The sequence below is a fragment of the Pecten maximus genome, chromosome 4 (genome assembly GCF_902652985.1).
Source record: "Pecten maximus chromosome 4, xPecMax1.1, whole genome shotgun sequence".
In the NCBI taxonomy this organism is placed as follows: Eukaryota; Metazoa; Mollusca; class Bivalvia; order Pectinida; family Pectinidae; genus Pecten; species Pecten maximus.
Window position 1 is genome coordinate 47,212,323 of NC_047018.1, and position 23,441 is coordinate 47,235,763.

General features: G+C 34.6%; 1 protein-coding gene across 2 annotated transcripts; it reads right to left on the reverse strand.

Annotated features, from left to right (window-relative positions):
• Positions 1-2,144: 2,144 nt before the first annotated feature.
• On the reverse strand, positions 2,145-23,405 carry LOC117326275 (muscle M-line assembly protein unc-89-like). Of its 2 annotated transcripts, XR_004532457.1 has the most exons (10): positions 23,136-23,405; positions 16,997-17,155; positions 16,407-16,479; positions 15,795-15,952; positions 15,003-15,233; positions 14,203-14,574; positions 13,268-13,337; positions 12,369-12,464; positions 4,093-11,097; positions 2,145-3,992 (listed from the first exon to the last, which is right to left on the reverse strand). XR_004532457.1 is itself a non-coding variant. In XM_033882950.1 (9 exons), the coding sequence occupies exons 1-9, from the start codon at positions 23,295-23,297 to the stop codon at positions 11,039-11,041; spliced, it is 1,380 nt and encodes a 459-aa protein (XP_033738841.1). In that variant the 5' UTR covers positions 23,298-23,405; the 3' UTR covers positions 2,145-11,038. The 2 variants fall into 2 exon arrangements, 1 of the variants encoding a protein (XP_033738841.1); XM_033882950.1 differs by having other exon boundaries at positions 2,145-11,097.
• Positions 23,406-23,441: the final 36 nt, after the last annotated feature.

A 23,441-nucleotide genomic window follows, 5' to 3' on the forward strand; every position in this document is an offset into this window, starting at 1 on the left:
AGATTTAACCCAGGTGCTATCTTCGATTTTTATTCATTCTTTTTATAAATTGATTTAAAGTTTCACGATAACTTCTTTTGAGCAAACAAGTCTTAAAGTATATTATTGACTTTAGATAAATAATCTATGTGTACTTGTTAAATCGCTGAGTTAGCCGATGTAGCGTTGAGGTATTGATTATCGCGGCGTCTTTATAGAGAACCAAAGTTCTTATTGTACATAAGTAAGCACTAACCTAGACACAAAGTTTCTATTTAAATATTGATGAATATACCATACATTTAACAAATTGTTGTTTTTATTATAACTCCCGGCTAAATAACCCCAGGAAAATCAATTGCAGTTCTGGAGACGTACGTGAACATGCGTACAACTCTTAAGGTAACAGCGACGTCATTTTACCAGAAAAAGAACCATTTTGACATGTGGAATGTTTTTCATCAGGAATCGTATGCGGGTGTCTTTTCGTCAGTAAGATAAACATATGCAATATGTTTTTATGTCCTTTTATTAACTGCCTATATGTCCAATATGTATAATGTCGTGTGATACTGTAAATCACATATTTTTCGAGGGGGGTTTATTTTCGCGTTAATACACGAAGAGAGTCAATCGCAAATTAAAATCCTTTGCAATTATCATCTGTACGAAAATAACACCTTTGGATAGCGACCAAGCTTAAGGCTACCGATATATGAGTCTTAAAACTCCATGGCTATAATAGTTTATTCGCGGAAATTAAATTCATTTCTAGATCAGATTTCTTGAAATCATGTCATCGCAAATATGCCTAAAGAGATTAGTTTACGAAATAAGATACACTTAGTACTTACTAATGAAAAGTACGTTCCGTTCCCAAAATGGGGTTCCGGAATCGGAATCCGAGTTTCCGGACCAGTGAGTACAAATAACGTTACGGAAATCCGTTCCCGTGCATTTCCGTCCGGACTGTGAGTTTTCCGGATTATCTGCGTCCGGATTATCGCGGGTCCACTGTACTCGCGAAATCTAAGTGATTTAGATTATCAGATAATAAAGACATAAATGAACGTTAAGATGACCACTCAACTGTGTTTGTATTTATTTCAAGAGATGATTATTAATATGAACGGCCTTTCAGTGGACGAGGAGAAGTGGTGATTGCCGAAGTGTTCTGTAGGACTTGGTTGTGGAGAGCCCTATAAAGTGTTAAACAAATATTTTATTATCACCGGTAGCTGTCTCGAAGAGGAAAATGCAAATATTTACATGACAGTCTTGTATCATTAATCCAGAGATTTTGGCTTAAGCAGTTAAATGAACAGAGGATATATATTAGTTTACAGTTGAATATCATGTATGACAGAATAGTGATGTAAAAAAAACGCGGGAATCTGCATCATAATCTTCGGCAACGCATTAATGACGTCACGCTTTAAAAGTGCTACTTTGAATGCGTTTCCAAACGCAGATTCAATGGTTTGTGTTGTTTTGAAAACAAGAGGCCCATGGGCCTTAACGGTCACATGAGTTTTGTAATATTGCAGTTAATTTAATTGACCCATTTTGGCCCCGCCCATCAGCACAGAGGGTCAGTCAGGGCCAAAATTTGCATACCAGGTACCATTTGAAGTTCAATATAAATTTTTTAGATGCCCTCAGAATTCCCACTGGTTGTAGGTTAAGTGCTTACACATCAAGTAGGGTCCAGCTACGCCCCTTTAATTTTCCCCAATTACTACAGTGTCATTTGGTCGTGTTAGGACTATCCAAATACCGGATATGAAAATTAAACTATCTGGATAATTCAATGTTTATGCGTAAACATTCAAAACTTGAAACCTACCGGCCACCAAGTTAAATGACAGGAAAGATTTGAAGTATTCTGAACAAATGCCAAATGCCAACATTTCTGATGACTTAAATTCACCTTTTTTGGAAAATGATGTGCAAGCACAGCTTACTCAAAACTGGAAAGTATATAAATTTGTGTTTTTTAAAGGTCTCTTTCTGAGACTTCAAATCCGCCATCTAGTACGTCCTTCCGAAAACGAATTCTGCAATTCAAATATATATATATATATAGTGTGTGTGACAAGATTCATGGCATTTCATGCCATACGAGCTAAAAACTTTGGGCTTCAATATATGACAAAACACTTGCATCCATAAATATAACATTTTATTACCATTGCTGTATTCCTTAATCACCCCTGGTTTTAGTGATCACAAATCTGGAAGGGTGTCGACAGGGGAACGTAAACACTATATACACTTAGTGACTTAGTATTGTACTCCCGTACACTAATGATCAAATAGCAGGTAGAAATAGTATACACTTACATACATGTATCATCCAACATCGCACCAACGACCTTCCTAAACATCGCACCAATGACCTTCCTATGTACATAAAATTAACAATCTTCTAAGGTAAGTTTTTACCTTGGTACCTTCAGATGCATATCTTAATAACAACCTTCGCACGTAAAATAACACCAGTACAAATTAATACACAGTAGTGTATTACACACATGTACATTACACATGTACATGTGTAAAATTGTGTAAATAGCTGTGCCAATCCCTATGTGTGTATACATGTGTATCAGTACAGATGTTTACACACAAACACTAACCCTAGTGTATTACACACATGTACATTACACACGTACATGTGTAAAATTGTGTAAATAGCTGTGCCAATCCCTATGTGTGTATACATGTGTATCAGTACAGATGTTTACACACAAACACTAACCCTAGTTTAAAGATCCATAAACAATAGCACACGTTTAGTTGTAAACATGTTCATGTACCCATTCTACAACAAAATGTGCACAGGTCCACAAGTTACGATTCACACACATACACACACGCTAACATACCACTATCTTCATATACAGACTGATACAGACTGATTTGGTCCTGCAGTGTATCTGATATCAGGCACCCAAGATATTACTGTTAAAAGGAGTTACCTCCCTTCCTTTGAAAAATGGTAACAATTTATCTACTAAAATACCTACATATTATACATACATGTGTCAGCTAAACTATGATAAAGTTCATATAAATGTTCACACAAGTGTTGTTTCACCCCTCACCCATCAAGCACATGTATACAGCTAAACATAAAATTCATGAAACCATGGCAACAAAATTACTATTCAAATATCTCCATATCGGCTAAAAAATAACTTAACAATTCTGAAAGCAATATGAAGCCCATTCCCAGTGTAAAGGTATGAAATGAACACTTTAGAAACAACAAAATATTGACGGTAACTGGTTGATTTAGATAACATTAAAAAAAAAAAACAACAAGATCCAGTTTTGTCTGAGCACCAATGTAAACTCTATAACTAAAACCCTGGTGTAAGAACAAAACGTTTGTGAGAGAAATCTAGCCACACCTCGGGGAACTCATCCCGAAGAGTCGGAAAGGTTGAGGAGCACGTCAGCTTGACAGTACTGGACCTATTGGCACCATCTTTTCATACTTTTTTGGCAAAATTAATGTAATTATGCATATTACATCACATTATAATCACAGGTCTATTACCACTTTATTACCATATATTTATCTCAATTCACATGACACAAGAAATATCTTTTTGTTTGATGAAAGAGGTCCACATGATTTTGGTTTGCTTTTACTTTTTGCAAGTGAAACACTTGTTTTTAACAACTGACACGTCCATTTCCCTGTGAACAGTCGGAATCATTCTGAGGCAGTCTCCCTGTAGTAGCTGGTAGCTACCACACTGAACAATTTACTGGAGCAGTCTCCCTGTAGTAGCTGGTAGCTACCTCACTGAACAATTTACTGGAGCAGTCTCCCTGTAGTAGCTGGTAGCTACCTCACTGAACAATTTAATGGAGCAGTCTCCCTGTAGTAGCTGGTAGCTACCTCACTGAACAATTTACTGGAGCAGTCTCCCTGTAGTAGCTGGTAGCTACCTCACTGAACAATTTACTGGAGCAGTCTCCCTGTAGTAGCTGGTAGCTACCTCACTGAACAATTTACTGGAGCAGTCTCCCTGTAGTAGCTGGTAGCTACCACACTCAACAATTTACTGGAGCAGTATCCCTGTAGTAGCTGGTAGCTACCTCACTCAACAATTTACTGGAGCAACTGAGGTAAAATGTCTGACCTTAAGACACAATCATGAAAGAATAATATGGTCCATCATCTCAGTTTTCTTGGAAACACAAATCACCCAGGGTAGGGATCGGACCGCCCACCTCAAATTGCATGTCTGATGCGCTACCAACCAAGTTATCCTGGCCCCAATAAAAAAAAATCAATTTAAATGTAAATGAACGGAACAGATAAGATTTTTTTTTCCTTTAAGTTTTGTAAATTATGTAATATGAAGATATAATTAAACATTACTAAGCAGACCAAGTGGTTGTTGGGCACTGTCCAAGCAATACATTGTCTGGTACAGAAGCACAACCCTTATTTTGATAACATTGAGACAATGCTCCAAATCACAATCTATAACTAACACAACCATGATACATTACTGATCGAGTAAACAATTGTTTCCTCTAGAAAACACATAATGCAGATCATGACGGCCATACATCCACACGCTCTAATGCTGGTTAAAATATTTCACATCGATGAAACAAACTAAAATCATTCAGTGGTGATCTGGTTACCAAATGAGAGAGATGTCGCTGCATTGGGATTATACCACAACACTTGTATGACAGACAGTACAGACAATTACTTACTGACGTAAGTTAAGGAACAGACATCCTAAGTATGCTTCCATAATCCAACAACAATCACTCACTCTGACAGAATGCCACTGGAAAACTAAACAATAACCTACACATACACCAAAATAATGCTTCAGGAATGGTACAGACTTCAGCGGCAGCCATCGAAAATATGTTACTAAAGCAGAAAAATCATCTCTGAATGAATTCTGTTACTTTAGGTGTTTTATTGGCAGTATGATGTAAACACTATATCACCCTGACACTGTTATCACTGCAGCTAAAAGAATTAAAGTATAAAAAAAAAAAACTGAAATTGGAAGGTGGGTCTTTTTCTCTAAATTCTAGGTCACTAAAAAATGGGCATTTTTTTCCATAATTGCTCAGTTAATTTTCATAAATATTGGCCAGTGTATGATTAATCCAATAAATCAGTGAAAAGAAATTAATATAAAAAATTAATCTAAATAAATTTGAAATATTTTGACATAATCTGGCATAATCTGGCAAGATAAAGGTGTCCAGTTTTCTGTTTGAAGACAAAAGCAAACTAATTTTCAGTTTGTTAAAGCTATTGGACATTGGAAATGCTGGTATGATTAGTAGAGTCCAGACCCATCCAGATATTTTCCTACCTAATACTAAAAGTTAGTATGTAATTAAATCCCTGATAGGAACCATTTTATATTACATAGTAAAATGTACCAATCATTTGAGCAAATAAAAGTTCAAACTAAAAAGAAATATTATTTTACACAATATTTGCACCCATACAAGTATTGGGGTATCTTTGTAGCCCTCAACTTCTACAATGCTTCAGTGTGAAAATCGGGCTGGTCTAGTACCCAGACTCTAGGTTAATACAACATGGCTTTGATACTGACGTTGGTAAAGTATCTCTGTTAAATTCTGGTGGTCATTAGATCATTATCACACTCTCCTGGTCATTCTAGAGTGACCCTATGGCCTAAATCTACCCTATATAAATATATATAAATACATAGTTATCAATAACTAGCACTTGTCTACAAACATCTTAGAAATGCCAAAGTCTGCTCAAGATATATCTACAATTAAATTGTATCTTTCCTGCAGGTCATTAAAAACTGAAGACTCTATTCAATATCTTGCAGACTAGGTGAGTTTACTAGTTCAGAAACTATTAAAGAACCTCAAATTAAGGTAAAACTGGGCTAGGCTTTGGTTTGGGTATAGCACTTCATAATCTTCAAAGACATACCAGCCAAGCCATATGTCATTTTTACATTCTTTTTAAAAAAAAAATTTAATCAAGTATTTTATCGTGAGCCTTCAGTCATGTGACAACAAGTTCCAAAAGTGGAAAGAAAACCAGTAATTAAGGTATATTGTAATCAGAACCCTTGGACTTTGAAGATGGTCTATAATGAACTTGCCAATAACTGTATTGGGTGAGGTCAGGGTTAGCATATCAGTACAATAATATATGTAGATGCGATCTCTAGATATGACGATACAGAAAACCCTTTTAAAACCAAGTTTGCTTAATGAATACACTCATAATCTTAATTCTTCTCTTTCACATTCTGCATCTAGAAAACCTTCATGATCGAGGAATTAACAGTAAATTAAGTTTCATTAATTCTTCCCTTTCACATTCTTCCTCAAATATGTACATATGTAATTTTGGCTGATAGTAGGAAACCTCTATGCTTTTACACTGATCTAGGAATTAATAGAAAATTAGTTAATGTCTTTCAATAAAAGAGCTTTACATGTAAAACTTGTATATAATTTGTAATACAGTTGTACAGTAATATACAGGAACAAATTATATTCCTTCACAACAGCTTTATATAAACAAAAGCAAGAAAGGCCTTGTAACATCACATGATTGGATGAAATCCATAATTCTCTCAAAATGTCGGCAAAATTCTACAGCACTATACCGTTATTTAATTAAGAAATCTATACACGTTTCCATTTTATTTCTTAAAGCATTGCAAAAGTGCACTAAAAATATTCAGTTTTCTACATTCACAAAGTTACTGATGCCCAAATTCGTTAAGTAATAGAGATATGTAAAACTGAATGCACACTGTTACAGCATAATATAGCACATCATTATCATAACAAGGTGTTTTTACTGATATCACAACACATAATTACACAACACTATGACAAGGTGAAAAGTAGGTCACTGTGACCCATCATGGCAAAATTTATGTCGCCATTACAAAGGCTTTACAACACTACAGTTAAAGGTGAAGTGATGTCAGTCTTACTTTCAGCTCAACAAAAATTACGTTTTTACCAGGCCATGGTGAACGCAAGTTTAATGTTATTTTCGCTAAGTATACAACCATACAAATTTTAGATGCCCTTATTACTAAAAAAAAATCATCCTCCATCAAAGTATCTAGGGCAACAAAGAATTTTAAAGGTGCCCCACCATTACTGACAGCAAAATGATGGCTTGTCACAGAAATGTTCAAAATGTCACCTCTGTCCTTAAAATGATCGTTTATAAGACCACAAGTTACAAACCAGGAATAAAGAGGCAGAGTATGACAGATGTTTCTTTGTGATGTAATGAATTATTATTACTTTGCATCAAATTTAAAAGATAAAAAGAAAAGCTCAAATATTTGAAGTGGTAGTAATGTAACTTTATGTATTGTATAAAAATATACAACTAACCATTCTTTTTTAACTAATTTCCTCTATCGGCGATGCAGCTCCTTCGAAAATACAATGCTGAATAAATGGCTGGCCTATAATATACTCCCAATAATGAGATTTACCTACATACAGCGCACGGCCGTACGAATGAGACATGTAAACCGTCCATCACATTGTAGATATAGAACTATATAACTGATAAACACATACATCATACACACAGCAGCCATCATGATTCCTCAAAGGCATTGATACAATCTTTTTTATAATAAATTTCCTGAAAAATATTTACAAAAATATTATTTGGTCCTATTTTAAATCTTGTGACAATGGGGATACTCTAAGGACAAAACACTCTCTCAAGTACATATCATATTGTACACATGCTTTAATTGGACAAAAATAGGACTGAATTCATCTTTCTCTCTCTCTCTTCTATATATGAGGCTGTCAAAACAACAGCCAGTTAAGATGTCATGTTGATAAGACTACTATGTCATGTATAGACTGCAAGTCATGTAAGTATAAGACTACTACGACATGTATATATTAGACTACTATGTCATGTATACTAGACTCCTACGTCATGTATACTAGACTCCTACGTCATTTATACAAGACTACTGCGTCATGTATACAAGACTATGTCATGTATATAAGACTACAATGTCATGTATATGTAAACTAGACTCCTACTCCTACATCTTGTGACTACGTCATGTATACTAGACTACTATGTCGAGCATACTGGACTACTATGTCATGTATTCAAGACTACGTCATGTATATAAGACTACTATATCATGTTTATCATAAAAATGAACTAGTTGTGATTAGTACCTTATATTGCACCCCAGGATAAATAGAAATTGATTAAATAACAGTTTTACATTGAGGACATATTTTACAAAATATTCTGATGGACCATTTAGAAAAAATTGTAGTTTCTTTTCAAATTCTTCTTGACATATGCCACTAACTCGATAACTTGGACAGAGAAAAAGTTCTGGCTATCCTATATACTATAGTATATACGTAAGATTCCAGAAATAAAGACATTCTTATACATAATGGGCACAGGAGAAATTGCATCTTAATATATTTTACTGTTTTAATCAAATCACTTCTTATGCTGGTGGTTCCTGTTCGACAAACCTTGAGTCCTCCAGTTAGGTAGAAATTTTACTTGTCACAGAAATATGACGATTATAAGCAAAAATATTGGTACTGGCCAAAAAAAATTCGGAAAACCACGGCAGATTCTTTTGAAATTGTCTCTAAAGTGATCCATCAATATTGAGAACTATCTCTACAACAGAGCTACTTACTATATAAGAATTTGATTAGCTCTAATTTTTCCCTGATCTATATATACAAGAAACAATTAGGCTTACAATGTCCAGCATTGTTTAACTGACCAATTACAACATACAATTCATTTTGGCTATAATTTGGAATTACTTTTAGAAAATCTATCATTCACCAAATACCAGAGAATATACATACATGTATTAAAATACAACAAAAAGTGAATATTTCAACATATTCAAATTCGTGAATAGGTGACAATGAATTCATGTGTTATCAAGACTTGGGATTCTAAAATCCCATTTGTATGGAAAATATTTCATTATGAAGTGTGATTTTCACAAAAATTATAAATATAGATTTTAATATCTATTCTCTAAATACAATGAAGCATATCAAACATATAATTGTAGCTATTTAAAACTGTCTTCAGTTAATATTTTTTTGTTTTATTTAACCTGTTGCTAGTGTTGGATATAATATCTGTTCTACAGTGAATTTTCTTTATTCCATGATGCTGAATACATAATTTTATATCTTCAATTGGGTAGCAGGGGAGTATACGTAGTCTAATACATAATTAGGCATGAATGTATGTGAATCTACATAAAAATAAATATTACACTGCCTTGAAAATGACAAGATGCAGCATTAAAATGATAAAATAACTCTATCACCTTTTCACTCGTCAATTTGTCGTGTTGTCTTAGTGAGCATATTTTATCCGATTCAGCTAAAATGCCAACCTTTGCCAAAAGGGAACTCCAGGAAAGTAAAATCTTGCTAAAAAAATATAAAAATGACAAAGATAACCCAAAAAATAAAGGACCAAAATATTCTACTTAATTATATACCGTATGTGAACCAAAGTGACACTCTTTAATTATCTGATAATTTTGTAATTAATATACTGTATTGATTTAAGGTAGAATGTGCCATCACCTTTCTGCTGCATATAGACCTTCACATGTTTTTTTCTTATAAAATTAATCATTACTTCACCCCTATAGTTATATAAAAGACCAGTGAATGTAGACTGTCTGCCAGTAGCTTGGAAATCATTGGCAGTAATATTATCCTGAACATGTTAAGCTCACAGATTTATAAGCTTGTCATGTGGTCATTTTGAAAATGGAAAATATTATATTGCTTTCCTACGATAAAGTAATATGTAACAAATCCAGCTCAGAATTCTTCGTCAAGATAGAACACTCTCACTCTATACCTTAAGTAAAATGAGAAATCTGCTTAATTTCCAACTCAGAATCCTTTGACTCCTCATCCAACCATCAGATTTCTCCAATCCCTCTGGATTCTTAAGAAACTGATTAAAATAAACCTAGAACGACTTCCATCCCTCTGGATTCTAAAAAAAACTCCGGACTAAAAATAAACCTACAACCAATTCAATTGGATAAAAGTTTGAAAATTTGATTTCCATGTCAAGCATGTATGTAAAGATAAATTCATTTGTATATAAATAACAATTTTTGAAAAAGTCTTCTTTATCTTCTTGGTGTCATTCTTCTGACTAGACTTTAACAAAACACAAAAGATGTCACTCACTAAATAAAAATAATACTTAACAACCATTTTCATATTTACCTCCCTTTGATAGTCTGTGGATACTAGGTGGCGCTACCAGCCAGTGGCAGCATAATGAGGAATTCCCCTTAAAGGGTAACTCCCCTTTTATTGTGATTCTCAGTGAAGTGTGTGTGCTCAGTACTTAGGGGTTGATACTTCAAGAATTAATAGCTACTCAATTAAATACAATATAATTAAATTACTTAAATTTTATCATTCAAGTATTGAAAATAATTAGTAGTCATTGAATGGATGGTCCAATGGTACTACCAAAACTTATATGAAAAAAAAAAAAATCTTTACCCTGTCAACAAACCCAGAATCAAACCTTATCCAGATGGAAAATTTTGATTCAAGGTAGGCATTTCCCCCGTTTCATTTTTTAGTGGTTATCAGTTGCTAATCATCCGGAATACAAACTGGTGCCTTGGGCAGTAAACAGTCTTATCTACCTTAATTTCTAAATGTGCTGATGAAAAATTAATTGGTAGCCCTAGTGCAGTTACACTACCTCGTGTGCTGCTGTTTTACATCAACTTCAACGTCCAACAACAAGATGCTGGAAAAATACATCAAATGAAAAGCTAATCGAGACTGCACACAATTGCAGTCCTCAGCACCAAATATTCAGTAGACCGTCTAGTTTTTGGACGTGTCCGAAGCTGTTCTCCTCTGTATCAGGACTGACTGTAACCCCCTAAGCACTTTTAGGAGCTATGTCAGTTCAGCTTTCTCAGATTGTAGAAAGATTTAAGTGACAGGCAAAATTTCAGTTTTCACGTCTTGGTTTCTTCTTTTTTCCTTTTGGTTTTGCTTCAGTCCAAGAATCTGCAACAGAATCAGACAGTGTCACAAACTTTGGTTTGGTTTGTTTTGTTTAACGCCCTATTAACAGCCAGGGTCATTTAAGGACGTGCCAGGTTTTGGAGGTGGAGGAAAGCCGGAGTACCCGGCGAAAAACCAACGGCCTACAGTCAGTACCTGGCAACTGCCCCACGTAGGTTTCGAACTCGCAACCCAGAGGTGAAGGGCTAGTGATAAAGTGTCGGGACACCTTAACCACTCGGTCATCGCGGCCCCACAAACAAATCAAGATAAGGTATATCAGATCAACTATATCCTATCATGAGAACCTCCAGGTATTCCTGTTTCCATTCATACTCACATCCCTGCATGCTTCCAAACATGTCAAAAGAGTGACTAACATAATTAATGTAAGTTATATAATGTGGTTAATGGTTGTTATAAAATAAATAAAAGTTGCATTTTTTTTTTAAATAATTCTTACCTAAAAAATACAGTTCAGATACCGACATGTTAAAATTATTATAAATAAGAAATCTACTAATATTCCTGATCTGTCAAACTATTTTACTTTGCAACACTGAACACATCAACATTGAACATGTAACATTAAATATGTCAGATACGCAAATGCTGAACATGTCATATATTCAAACTAGTGTTGTCCCTATGACTGATTATAATCGATATCTAATAGGAATGGCAACCGATTAACGACAATTGATCATGAGATAACAACATCGACGATTGTTTCCAAAGCCAAAATGTGAGTTCTCCTTTCATTTTCAGTAAGAGAGAACAGGAGTTCTGTCAGTATACTCTTAAGTATAACTTTTTAATGATCATGCTATTTAAACATAATTAATTGCAAAAATATACATAACCTTTCTGACATCAATAAAGATTGCTACGTTGAATTGGTATGAGAGAAAAAATATAGATACGAAACTTAGCGTAGAAAAGCTAGTACGAAGTCAAAATTGTGGTGAGCTCTGCTACATAGGAAATGGGCCTATTATAAATGGGGTAAAAAAAAAGTAATATCTTCTAAAGGATAATGTAATGGTAAGCTAACCGATTACTAATCGAAAATGGATTCGGTTCACACTATTAAACCGACTATATCCGATCATTGATGTTGAAATCTCAATCGATTCCCAACACTAATACAAACACTCTCTCCTTTTCACTAAAATTATTCAGTGCAGGTTTGGTTATATATTGTTTGTTAACCGTCATTTACTGAAGCCTGTGTCCAGTTATAGATTATGACATTACTACAGTAAATAGTATACCTGTTAGGCCCATTTCATCAAAAGCCACCACTTGTGGGGCTTCAGCTGAGGAATCTGCTCCCTCTGCTGGTGTACTACTGCTAGCTGCAGGTGTTTCTGTGAAAAAATAAAAACAAGAGTAAGAAGAGGCTCGCATAGAGATACCCCCTCCCCCTCCCCACTCCTCATCAATTTACCCCCTCCCCCACCCCACTCCTCATCAGTTTACCCCCTCCCCACCCCCACTCCTCATCAATTTAAAGTAAAATGAATTTGTCCAGATATACCCCCTCCCCACCCCCACTCCTCATCAATTTAAAGGAAAATGAATTTGTCCAGATATACCCCCTCCCCAACCCCACTCTTCATCAATTTACCCCCTCCCCAGCCCCACTCCTCATCAATTTAAAATAAGATAAATTTGTCCAGATATACCCCCTCCCCACCCCCACTCCTCATCAATTTAAAGGAAAATGAATTTGTCCAATGGTTCATGGGATATCTTGTGCACAAGCATATAATCTTGAAAGTGGTTAATAGTGCAACCTTTGACCTTTAACCTCTTGACGGATGACCACAAAGTGGTTAATAGTGCAACCTTTGACCTTTAACCTCTTGACGGATGAACACAAAATCAAACTCATGAGCATGATGGTGCGACGATATGATGAATATGAACCGAATCTGTCCCAGGGTTCAAGAGAAATCTTGTACATCTGTACACACGGTTTAATTTACAGTGACCCATTGACATCCCGAGTGCATGCACAGAAAAATGGACGAAAAGACACAGACAAACAAATTAACTATATATCTCTCCTCTCCCACTCTGTATTCATCCAAGGAAAACAAGAAGGAAGAAGAGAAGCAATTGGTTGATATCAATCCAAACATACCCTGAGCCTCTTGGTAGAACTTACCTGTAACAGAGGGCTTGGCCACTGGGGTGACCGGCTGGGGAGTCTCCTTCACAACTGCGTCTGCTGTCTTCTGCAAAGATATCAGAAATGTACCTCATAAAACTTCCATCATCAACAGAAAAACAATATTACTTTCTGTCTACTTATGTATATGCAACATATGCAAGGGAATTGATCGCTATACAGAATCATTAAAACAAAATTATTAAAGTATTAAATCTAGTCTTAGTTGGTTTGTAATCAAACTATGTTATTCATACTGTAAATAGCATTTGTTTTCAGTTACATAAGTATTGTTTTTACTTATTACATCTGTATTTTTGTTCTTTCTTTTTTATATATACTTTTGTAGATTTTAAATTTGGAGAAAATCAGTAACTTTTTTCTCTGATATACTATTTTTTGACAAATCTCATGTGCTCTTATTTTGAAAATACCATACAAACAATAGGGTAAAATGAATGCCCTATATATGTAGTGAAACCATATCACATTTGAATAATGTCATCAATTTTGATATATATCTATTGTGCTGTCGATAATGGTGTGATATATTCAGTAACCATTACAACATGGAGTATTTCATGACAGGATATAGTGGAGAAAATTAATCAATCATCTGTGTGCAATGTTGACAAGAGATATTCTCAACCGTTCGAATAAGATTTGTATAAAGTGGGAGAGAAATATTGAATCATCCATATGTGATGTGTTGACTAGACATCTCAACCATTGGAATAAGATTTTTAAAGTTAAGCATGTAGATACTCGCTAAAGACCATGCTATACGTACATATAGGCCAAGACTAAATAATCACTCAACAGTGATACAGCAAGCGTGTGATCATGTGGGTTTCGTGATGGTGAACTGTCTTTCCAAGATTTGTGTTAATTTTACTAAAGTCTGGAACATATGAAGTGTGGTGGAAACTTACCTCGTTCTTTTTCTTGTTTTTGGGACTTTTAACAGGTTTGCTGTCCCCACTGGGAGAATCTTTGGCTCCACTGTCTTTGCCTGCTCCAGGTGACTTGGGTTTGGCAGCTTCTGGTGCAGGTTTGACATCTTTGGTTTTGGGTTTCCCCGCGTCTGGAGATGGGGATTTTGATTTGCCAGCCTCCGGAGCTTTGGGTTTGGCATTTTCAGTAGCAGGTTTGTCAGGAGTTGGTGATTTAGCTTTTCCTTTCTTAGTAGCTGCAGGGGAGCTTGGTTTCACAGCCGAATCTACTTGGTCCTTCACAACCTCTACTGCTGCAGCCTTCTTGCCCTTGTTCTTCTTACTGGGACTTTCAAATGGAGCTTCTACACACTGTAACATATAGCACACACTTGTTCTCTACCCGTTATTTCATACAACTAAATACCCAACATACAAATATGCAGCAATTTAAGTTTTGTCTTTTTTTCGTATAAAATGAGATACGACACAAAACCATTGCATGAAATAAAATTTCTTGTTTTGTTCCAAGACGACGCCAAATTACATGGCTTCGTAACCATAGAACAATTATTAAATGAAACTTTTTGATTAGCTTATCATGCATGATGATGTCAATCTTCAGGACAATATCTTGGACTGGTTAAGTAAAAACTGTTTTCATTTCAATGCATATACAGTTGAATAGGTAGATCTGTGACCTTAGTAAATTTAAATATTTCATATTTCTTATGTTTGTAATAAATTCCAATGCATTAACCTCAAAGCTACCATTTCAAATCCAGCATATATATCCCTACCTCTCCTGTATTATCCTTAGCTACTGTGCTGGTCTCTGGGGTTTTGACTACGGGCGCTGGGGCCTTGCCGACAACTTTGACATCCTTGGCGGGAGGCTCTGGGGCCTTGCTGACAACCTCGACAGCCTTGGCGGGAGGCTCTGGGGCCTTGCTGACAACCTCGACAGCCTTGGCGGGAGCCTCTGGGGCCTTGCTGACAACCTTAGCTTCCTCCTTGGGTTCAGCAGCTTCCTGTAAAGATATATATATACATGTGAAGACTGAGAACACGAGGAGATCCCAAACTGGTAAGGAGATCAAAGTTTGGGTATTTGGGTAGAGATTTTCAGTACCCTTTGATAAGAACCAGTAAAATGATTTGTAAATGATTTTACAGCTGTAAAAGACAGGAATTTCCCCTACAGTGCTCTTATATGCCATCAAACTTATTCAATAATCATATTTCAGGTAGCAAAAATTTCAAAAATAACATATGAAATAGGCATTTTCTATTATATGATAAGGAGTAGGGTTTGGAAAATCAAAAATATATATTCCTACTAAAAATAGAATGAAATGGAATTACAGGTGTAAAAGGACTTCCATACAGTACTCTTATATGCCATCAAATTTATCCAATAATCATATTTCAGGTAGCAAAAAATTCAATCTTTACCTTGACATTTTCACATCATTTGAACTTTAAAATGAGCAATTGAGGGGATGGAGTCACTGGTAATTACATACAGTAAAATAATTAGTTGTGTGAGACCTTGATTTAATTAGAAGATTTTATTCACATTTCTAGATTACCTTTGTAGATTTTTTCTTGTTTTTGCCCTTTGACCTCTGTTCCTGAGGGGCTTCTTCTACCTGTGTCAGCTTCACCTCGGCCTCCTCTCCCGAGTCGTTCTTATCCTCCTTCTTGTTTTTCAGTTTCCTGTCTTTACGGGAAACCTGAGTGGTCCATCCTAACAATACAAACTTAATAAGTCAGAAATCTCATTATGAAAATTCTAATTGATTGATATATTTGATTGGTCATGGCATTATATTGATAAACAACATGATTTTTGTAGTTTAAAAATGTTTCATCGCTCATTCATAATACATTCATTTTTAGTTTCAATATATACTTTTTTTTGTCAAAAATGCCGATATTTTGTTATATTATAAATTCTAAGCAAACTTAATCACCTCAATTGAAATTCAGAGCAGTAACTTTGGTATATTACACAGTACTCATCATGTTTAAAAAGACAAAATAAAGAGAAATTAATTCATAATACAGACAGACCAGGTGACTTGTGTGTAACAAGATTTCATTGGTAATGACAGTAAAAAGCACACAAATGAAAATGATATTTATAAAAGAACATATATGTAACAAGCCTTCGGTTGAGAGCAGAAAGGATGATAACCTACCATCTTCTTCCATTTTCAACTTAGTTGTGGCTGTAGCAGGGACAGCAGTAACATCTTCTTTCGTCTTCTTTGCCTTCAAACATAAAATTTACATTTTATTTATATATACATACAGAAATAAGCAAATAATTGAAAATCTTCAAGTAAGTTAATTATTTACATGACATATCTATAAGACTTTAATTCAGATGACCTAATTAGAACTGAACGACAGGTGAATGCTATATATCATAGTTCAGAAATATTTCGGTTATCGAGTTAAATCATATTTGACAATCACTTTAATTTATCATACAAATAAACATATTTATATATATCTAATACCTTGTCCAATACATTTCTTAACTATATAGATTAATTGTCTTTTCAATTTCATCATCTACCAATAGGTTTCATTCCTTTTTTCCAGTAAATTTTTCGATAATCAGTCCCTCATTAATACTTAATAGGGGCGAAATAAAAAGTTGGTAAATTGAGAGGAAACACATATATCAGCTTTAGATATTACAGAACAAAACTGGTTGATATTTATCCTTCTTAAATCAAAACATTCTATTCATTGTTTATTAATTTCAATGGTGGCTGTCTACCTTTTTAGTCTGAACCTCGGCCTTTTTGCCAGTTTTGTTGCCAGGGGATGACGACTTGGCTGGCTTGTCAACATGTTTAGGTGACGGCTGGGATTTGATTGGCAGACTGGTTTCTGGGGTCACAGCTGTCACATGGCCATTTGTTTGACTTTTCTGTTGCTACAAAACACAAACAAGTGTGCATTACATTTGAGTTATGACAAAAACAAAATAATTTAGCTACATACAAAAGCATTGCCAAAAACTAAAAAAAAATCCAAACTTTAAAATCTGCAGAAACTCATTTGCAAAACATACAAATTCTCTTTAAAATTGATAATTCTATAAACATGCATTTTTCTGGAGGAGTTTATGCTCCAGCTTCATACACAATGTAGCAAACAGCAAGCTTAAGTTACAAAGATATCATAGATTAGAATCAATGCTGTTTGGAAAAATGCTTCACTGTTATCTTGAACACACAAATATATTTTGCAAACTTATTTTGCTCAGGGAGTCAAAAGTTCAACATACCAAGGATAATTTACTTGATGAGATCACTTTTAACATATATAAGTATGTATTATATCCGGGCTTTTTTTTCTTTTTTTTTTAAAGTGGTTTAAGATCCTCACAGCAATAATGCAACCAGCCATTTGAGGACAGCTGTCAAGTAGCTATCGACAATCAAGCACATAAAAACAGCAGTGCAGGAAAAGAAAGAAAAGATTATAATTAAGATCTCAAAAGTTGGAAAAGGAGCAGAAGATCTATTTCGGTCTCTTCATGGTCCCTTAAATAATCTTCAGGGTCACATACACTTTTATATAGTCACCTTCAGAGTTATATGCATACAGCCCATATTCTCGGGCTCTCCAATATGTCCTCTGAACGAAAGACAAAGAGAAACTACCCCGACCCTGCAAGGAGGGCCCCAACATTTAGGAAGGAAAATATCCCATTCAGCAAAACACCAATTCACATCAGGGTTATTTAGCCTACCAAGTTTTGAAAACTTTTAAACTTAGTAGCCTCATCTCGATCTGTAAAGCACTAGGGGAGGAGATCTTCTTGACAAGACTATCGGTATAAAATAGTAAAATAACCAGTCGGCGATAATGTTTGCCAAAAATAGTGGAATCAATACGCTGTCCCGGGGAAACAACTTTATTGATATCATGACTATATATATAAAGCCTAGTAACTTTCAAAAAGATCAGCTGAAAAATGTAGGTGGATATCTCTAGATCTAGACAAATAAAAGTTTATGCCAGACAGTACAGATTATGCCATATACATGTACCATCAAATTTTGACTCATGAGCATATAAAAATTAATGTTTTGATGTCAATGTCATAGTGATAAACTGCCTATTAATTAGAAGCACCCTTAACTTCTGAGTGACAGACCACTGGAAATCCACACCTAGATCACAAAGTCTATATATACCAGAAATTAATTCTATTTATAGATATTGAGCACGGAAAAATAATGGTTGGATATAATCATAATCATATTCTCATGTCAAGTTATTTTTTATGGGACTCACAGAATTTCTGTATTTATTTAAATTTAACATTGTAGGACTTATTTTTTAAGCAATATATGCACACATAGTTGAAAAGGACTTTTGAAAGTAAATTATAGATTCATCACTGAAACTGTATTACAGCTGTATTGTATAGTTTTGGCTTTCCTCATCATAACTGAAAAAAGCGACCCAAAATTGCTAAAAAAAAAGTTGAAAGCAGATCTACAGTAAAATCAGAAGTGTAAATTGAGGTAAACCGCGACTACACATGTACACCAGCTGTGCTAGACCTAAAAGCTTAAATGGAAAGTAGATTGTTGTTGTTCACCACCTCTTAAAATTTGATTGTACAGAAAATGTACATCAGAAATAGTCCAGCCAATAACATGAAAGGCTGACTAGCAAGATAAAATCAATAGCCTTTACCTAGGTCTTATCTAACAGCTGCCAACGTGGCCGATTATAACACCAATGTAGGATTGTCAGCATGTTCATGAAAGTTTAACCGATGATATATTTGTCTGAATATATTTCACACATAAAATGTCTTCCTGTTTAAAATATATATATATTAATTTGATCTAAGCTAAGCATGACGTCTGTATAGCTCTGACGATGACGTCTGTATATTTAGCGATCAGTCATACGAATTCTTATTTAATTGTCAGCATGTTCATGAAAGTATACAGATGATCATATATTTGTCTACAGTAAATATATTTCACACATAAAATGTCTTCCTGTTTAAAATCTATATATTAATTTGATCTAAGCTAAGCATGACATCTGTATAGCTCCGACAATGACATCTGTATCTATAGCTATCAGTCATACAAACTCTTATTTAAGAGAAATTATGCTGTATTTTGGAAAAGAATCAATTTACAAAATTACATCATTGTGTCACCTGAACACATGTATTTAAATCTGAAAATTACAACACATATTTCATTATAGATATTATTTTTTTATATATAAATTTTAGGTACTTTATCCTTTTCAGCAAATTTCAGATAAAATGGAGTTCCTCGGAAAAGTTTGAATGATTTCCAGAAAGAGGGGGTCTTTATAATTATGCATGCATATATATATACTGCACATGCTTCAAAAGCTTTAAGGCTATATGGAAATGGCTTCAACGCTTACTCTTAATTGATGGAAAGAAACTTTTTGTACATATCATAATTAGAATATATATAAAGTTTTCCATTTTATGACACCTTATTTATATCTTTATCCTTAACTGTTGTCATGAAACCGACACTTCTTTTTCTAGAACATTAATACCTGGTGTAGCCTGAATGTCATATCCTTATCTTTTTATTGAGAATTTGAGACAGAATCAGATATCAAATCAAACAGCAGCTCACATCAACTACTGTAAATAGGTTTTATAATAAACACCTTCATGTTTTAGATTCCAAAGTTTGATAGACTTGACAAACAATACTGTATTACATATAGCTACATTTAATATTTGCAATCAAACTACGTTGTAACTTAAAACAAATGTTATTAAATAACAAATTTACTCTATCCCATATCCCTTACTTCATCATAAAGTGGTGACAAGTCACATACCGTATATATCCTCAAGTAATCTCAGGGTGCCCTCCCCTATCGTTTAGCATCAAACGTTTGGAGAGGGGATATCTGTTAACCACTTTTAGCGGACTACCAGCAGGCATTTCAATATTCAATTGGCCTCTTTCTGTGCAGGAGCCTATTTGTAGAGTAGATAGGATTACACCTGCATGCTATGCATGTGCACCCTAATTACTTGATCTAATCATTGAGTCAAGGATCCCACGCATACTCTGACAAATGGGGGTGCATACATACATCAAGCTCTATTGAATCAATCACCACCATAAATTTGTAATACTTGTAATTATAACTGAAAATTAATCAAGCTCTATTTAATTGATCATCACCGTAAATTTGTAATACTTGTAATTAATTAAAATACTTGACAAAGTTTTATTATATATAATTATAATTAATCCTGATAAAAATTAGCCCAATTAAAACACAGACAGTAACTATAACTTGATAATCTGATGTTTATATGATATTTTGCTTCACCACATTTAGCTAGTTTAACAAATTCACCCCGGAATGAATTAAAACCTACTGATCTAGTATATACGCGCGTATATTGCTTTTCATGTATATACGTACCTGTACATGTCCTTTCAATTTTTCTCTTGTAATTTGCAATATTATTACTACTACTTTTTTTTCAGTATGTTTTTGACACCTCAAAACAAGTTTTGACTGTCCATCTTATTGTTTTGATCCTACATAATAGATTTCTAAAAAAAAAATATCTGAATATGCAAACAACCAAAGGTCGACTGAAGGCCCTTTATATTTGCTAACATTGTTGAAAAATCAATGCTGGTTTACAATACATGTTATGCATTTTATAACTGAATGAATTAATGCCTTCATATTGTATTTGGAAGTGAGCAGGTAGTGATCATAAGAGTTTGTAATTGCTTATTCCTTAATTGTGAGCAGGATCTTTTTTATTACAAACTCCTTAAAAACTTGATATATTTGGTGCCATAATATAACCAATCAAAGTGCATATAAATACTTAGTAAATCAGAGATTTTCCCACAATTTTTCAACTGGGTCCAGGGTCCATTGAATTGGGAATTTCTACGCAACAAAGTGCGACATTGCATTGGGAAAAACAAAACATTGTGAAATTCATACAAATTTCAGTTTCTCTTTGATAAATATTGCCTTTATATTAATTTTGATTTCATTTTTCATATCTATAGCTGTTTTCTTATTTTCTAAAATTGCCTTAATATTGGTCTTTTTATATAAAACATACCTAATCATTCAAAAGTGACATCAAAATTAGGAATTTTTTAAGTGACAAATTGGAAATTTTCACAAGATTTTTTTTAGGTGAATGGATCCTTTTAAAGGACACTGTTTCTATAGTAGGAAATGCCTGTATATATAAACTACTGGTTGCATTGGTTGATTGTTAGATATCCTATCACACAAATTTGTCATTTCTTGAGCTAATGTTAAATTAAAGGGCCACTTTTTTTAATGCCACTTTGACTGCATGAGTGGCAAATATATGCCATACTGGCTTGGTGACCTCCCTGCCCCATGATTCTGACACTGATATGGACCAATTATATGACGACTGTTGGTGTATCCCTTCATATATTGCTGATCTGCACCAAACTGAGAACATTGATGTAGGAGATTGTCGAGCCCTGGACAGGATACTGTTCATTATAGATCTAGATTGATCTGGTACTGTACATATACTGAGTCTTGACCATTCCATGTGTATAAGCTATATAAGACAACATGCTTGAGCTAATCTGGGGTGGTGACAATCTTTTGGGGCCAAGATCGAAGCAAGCTTAAGGGAAGTGGATAATACATGAGTCATCAGCTATCTCCATCTGTTGGAATTTTCCTTTAGCATGAAGTGATAGCTTATATATATATATATATAGGATGTCAATCTACTTGCCCATTAATGCAACTTACAACCTTAACTTGCCCTTCACAATTTTATATGATGTAGCCAAGGGTTGCCTTCAGATTTTCATTTATGTGACAATTTAAGTGTATATTTTCTATTAAGCCCAGTGGCACCTTTGAAAATTTGTTGTCTGTAATGACGAAAAGCTATATGAACAAATTGTTGGGGCACGTATACTAGTCCCATAACTGTGCAAGTGTGCTCAGCTTTTAAAAACAGTTGTACCATGTGTGATATAATAGACCAGCATTGTGCAGTAAAATGCATGACAATGATGTTTGGAAATGCATGTAAAAGTTTTACAAAGGAGAAACTTGTAAAGACCCCTAATGGTGACCTTGATGCATGGGTCCAACTACAACAAAGACCATGCAAGTGCGCTTACAGAAGTCGATCAGGCCATCTGAATCCTAGTCTTTAATGCCAAATGGTCAGATTAAAACGCAAAAATGACTCAAATGAAAAAAGTCCCAGTGCCCTTAATTACAAAAGGGCCGTTTTAATCACAGAATCTGATATATTGTGACATCAGCTTTAGAAAGCAACTACTGGTATTAGTTACACAGTTCCAGGGTCCTATAGAGCAGGACTTAAAATTATTTTCATTAAAATGTACCTCTTCTTGCTTGATAAAATCAAACTTGGGGTCTTAGATACTCTAGCTTTGGAAGACCTCAATTGCCAAGTGTCCAAACAAGTCAGTAGAAAGCCCCCAGTATTTGTTTCAGGGTTGTAAGAGGTTAAATTTGATGATAACAGAAATATTTGGGTGGCATATTATGTGCATGGGCCTGGGAAATGGCAGCACACAACATAACTTGGTTAAAACATGAATCCCTTGATGGACACATCTAATTACCAGTATGCCCTCTCTACGAGAAAACCATTAAAGACTAAGCATAATATTTTTCGACAAAGAATCAAAAGAATTGTTATGCTATAAACTTCAAACATTAGCTATACTGATTACTGTACTGTAAATATATGCTGCAAATATCCTCATTTCCTCCATAAACAATATGTACTTGTGGAAGAAATGACAAAGATTTTGCTTCGTTGCATTTTAATTGGGATGTCTATTGTCATTAAATCAACGTGATACCTTTGCTTTCTTCGGCTTCTTTTTCTTGCCATCCTCATCAAAATTAAAACTCGGTGGCTGGGCAGGCGATTTGAAACCAAAGGCAAAAACAAGAAATGCGCATAGCAAGACACCAAATACAGGTACTGCCACGTGTGGGGCTACCACCTCTGTAAGCTCCATTGGTATTAACTGTTCAATGCGTCTGTTGTGTGATATATTAGTTAAAATATGGTATCTTTAGCTCAGCGTATATGCATCCCCTTCATTATACGACGTATGGAGCTCATGCTGACGTCGCGTGTTGTCTACGTCATCAAAATATGT

Coding starts and splice junctions, on each gene's coding strand:
- LOC117326275 (XM_033882950.1), bottom strand. CDS start 23,297: ATGGAGCTTACAGAGGTGGTAGCCCCACACGTGGCAGTACCTGTATTT. Junction 14,575..15,002: donor CTAAGGATAATACAGGAGAG/GTAGGGATATAT, acceptor TATATGTTACAG/TGTGTAGAAGCTCCATTTGA. Junction 12,465..13,267: donor GGCCAAGCCCTCTGTTACAG/GTAAGTTCTACC, acceptor ATTTTTTCACAG/AAACACCTGCAGCTAGCAGT.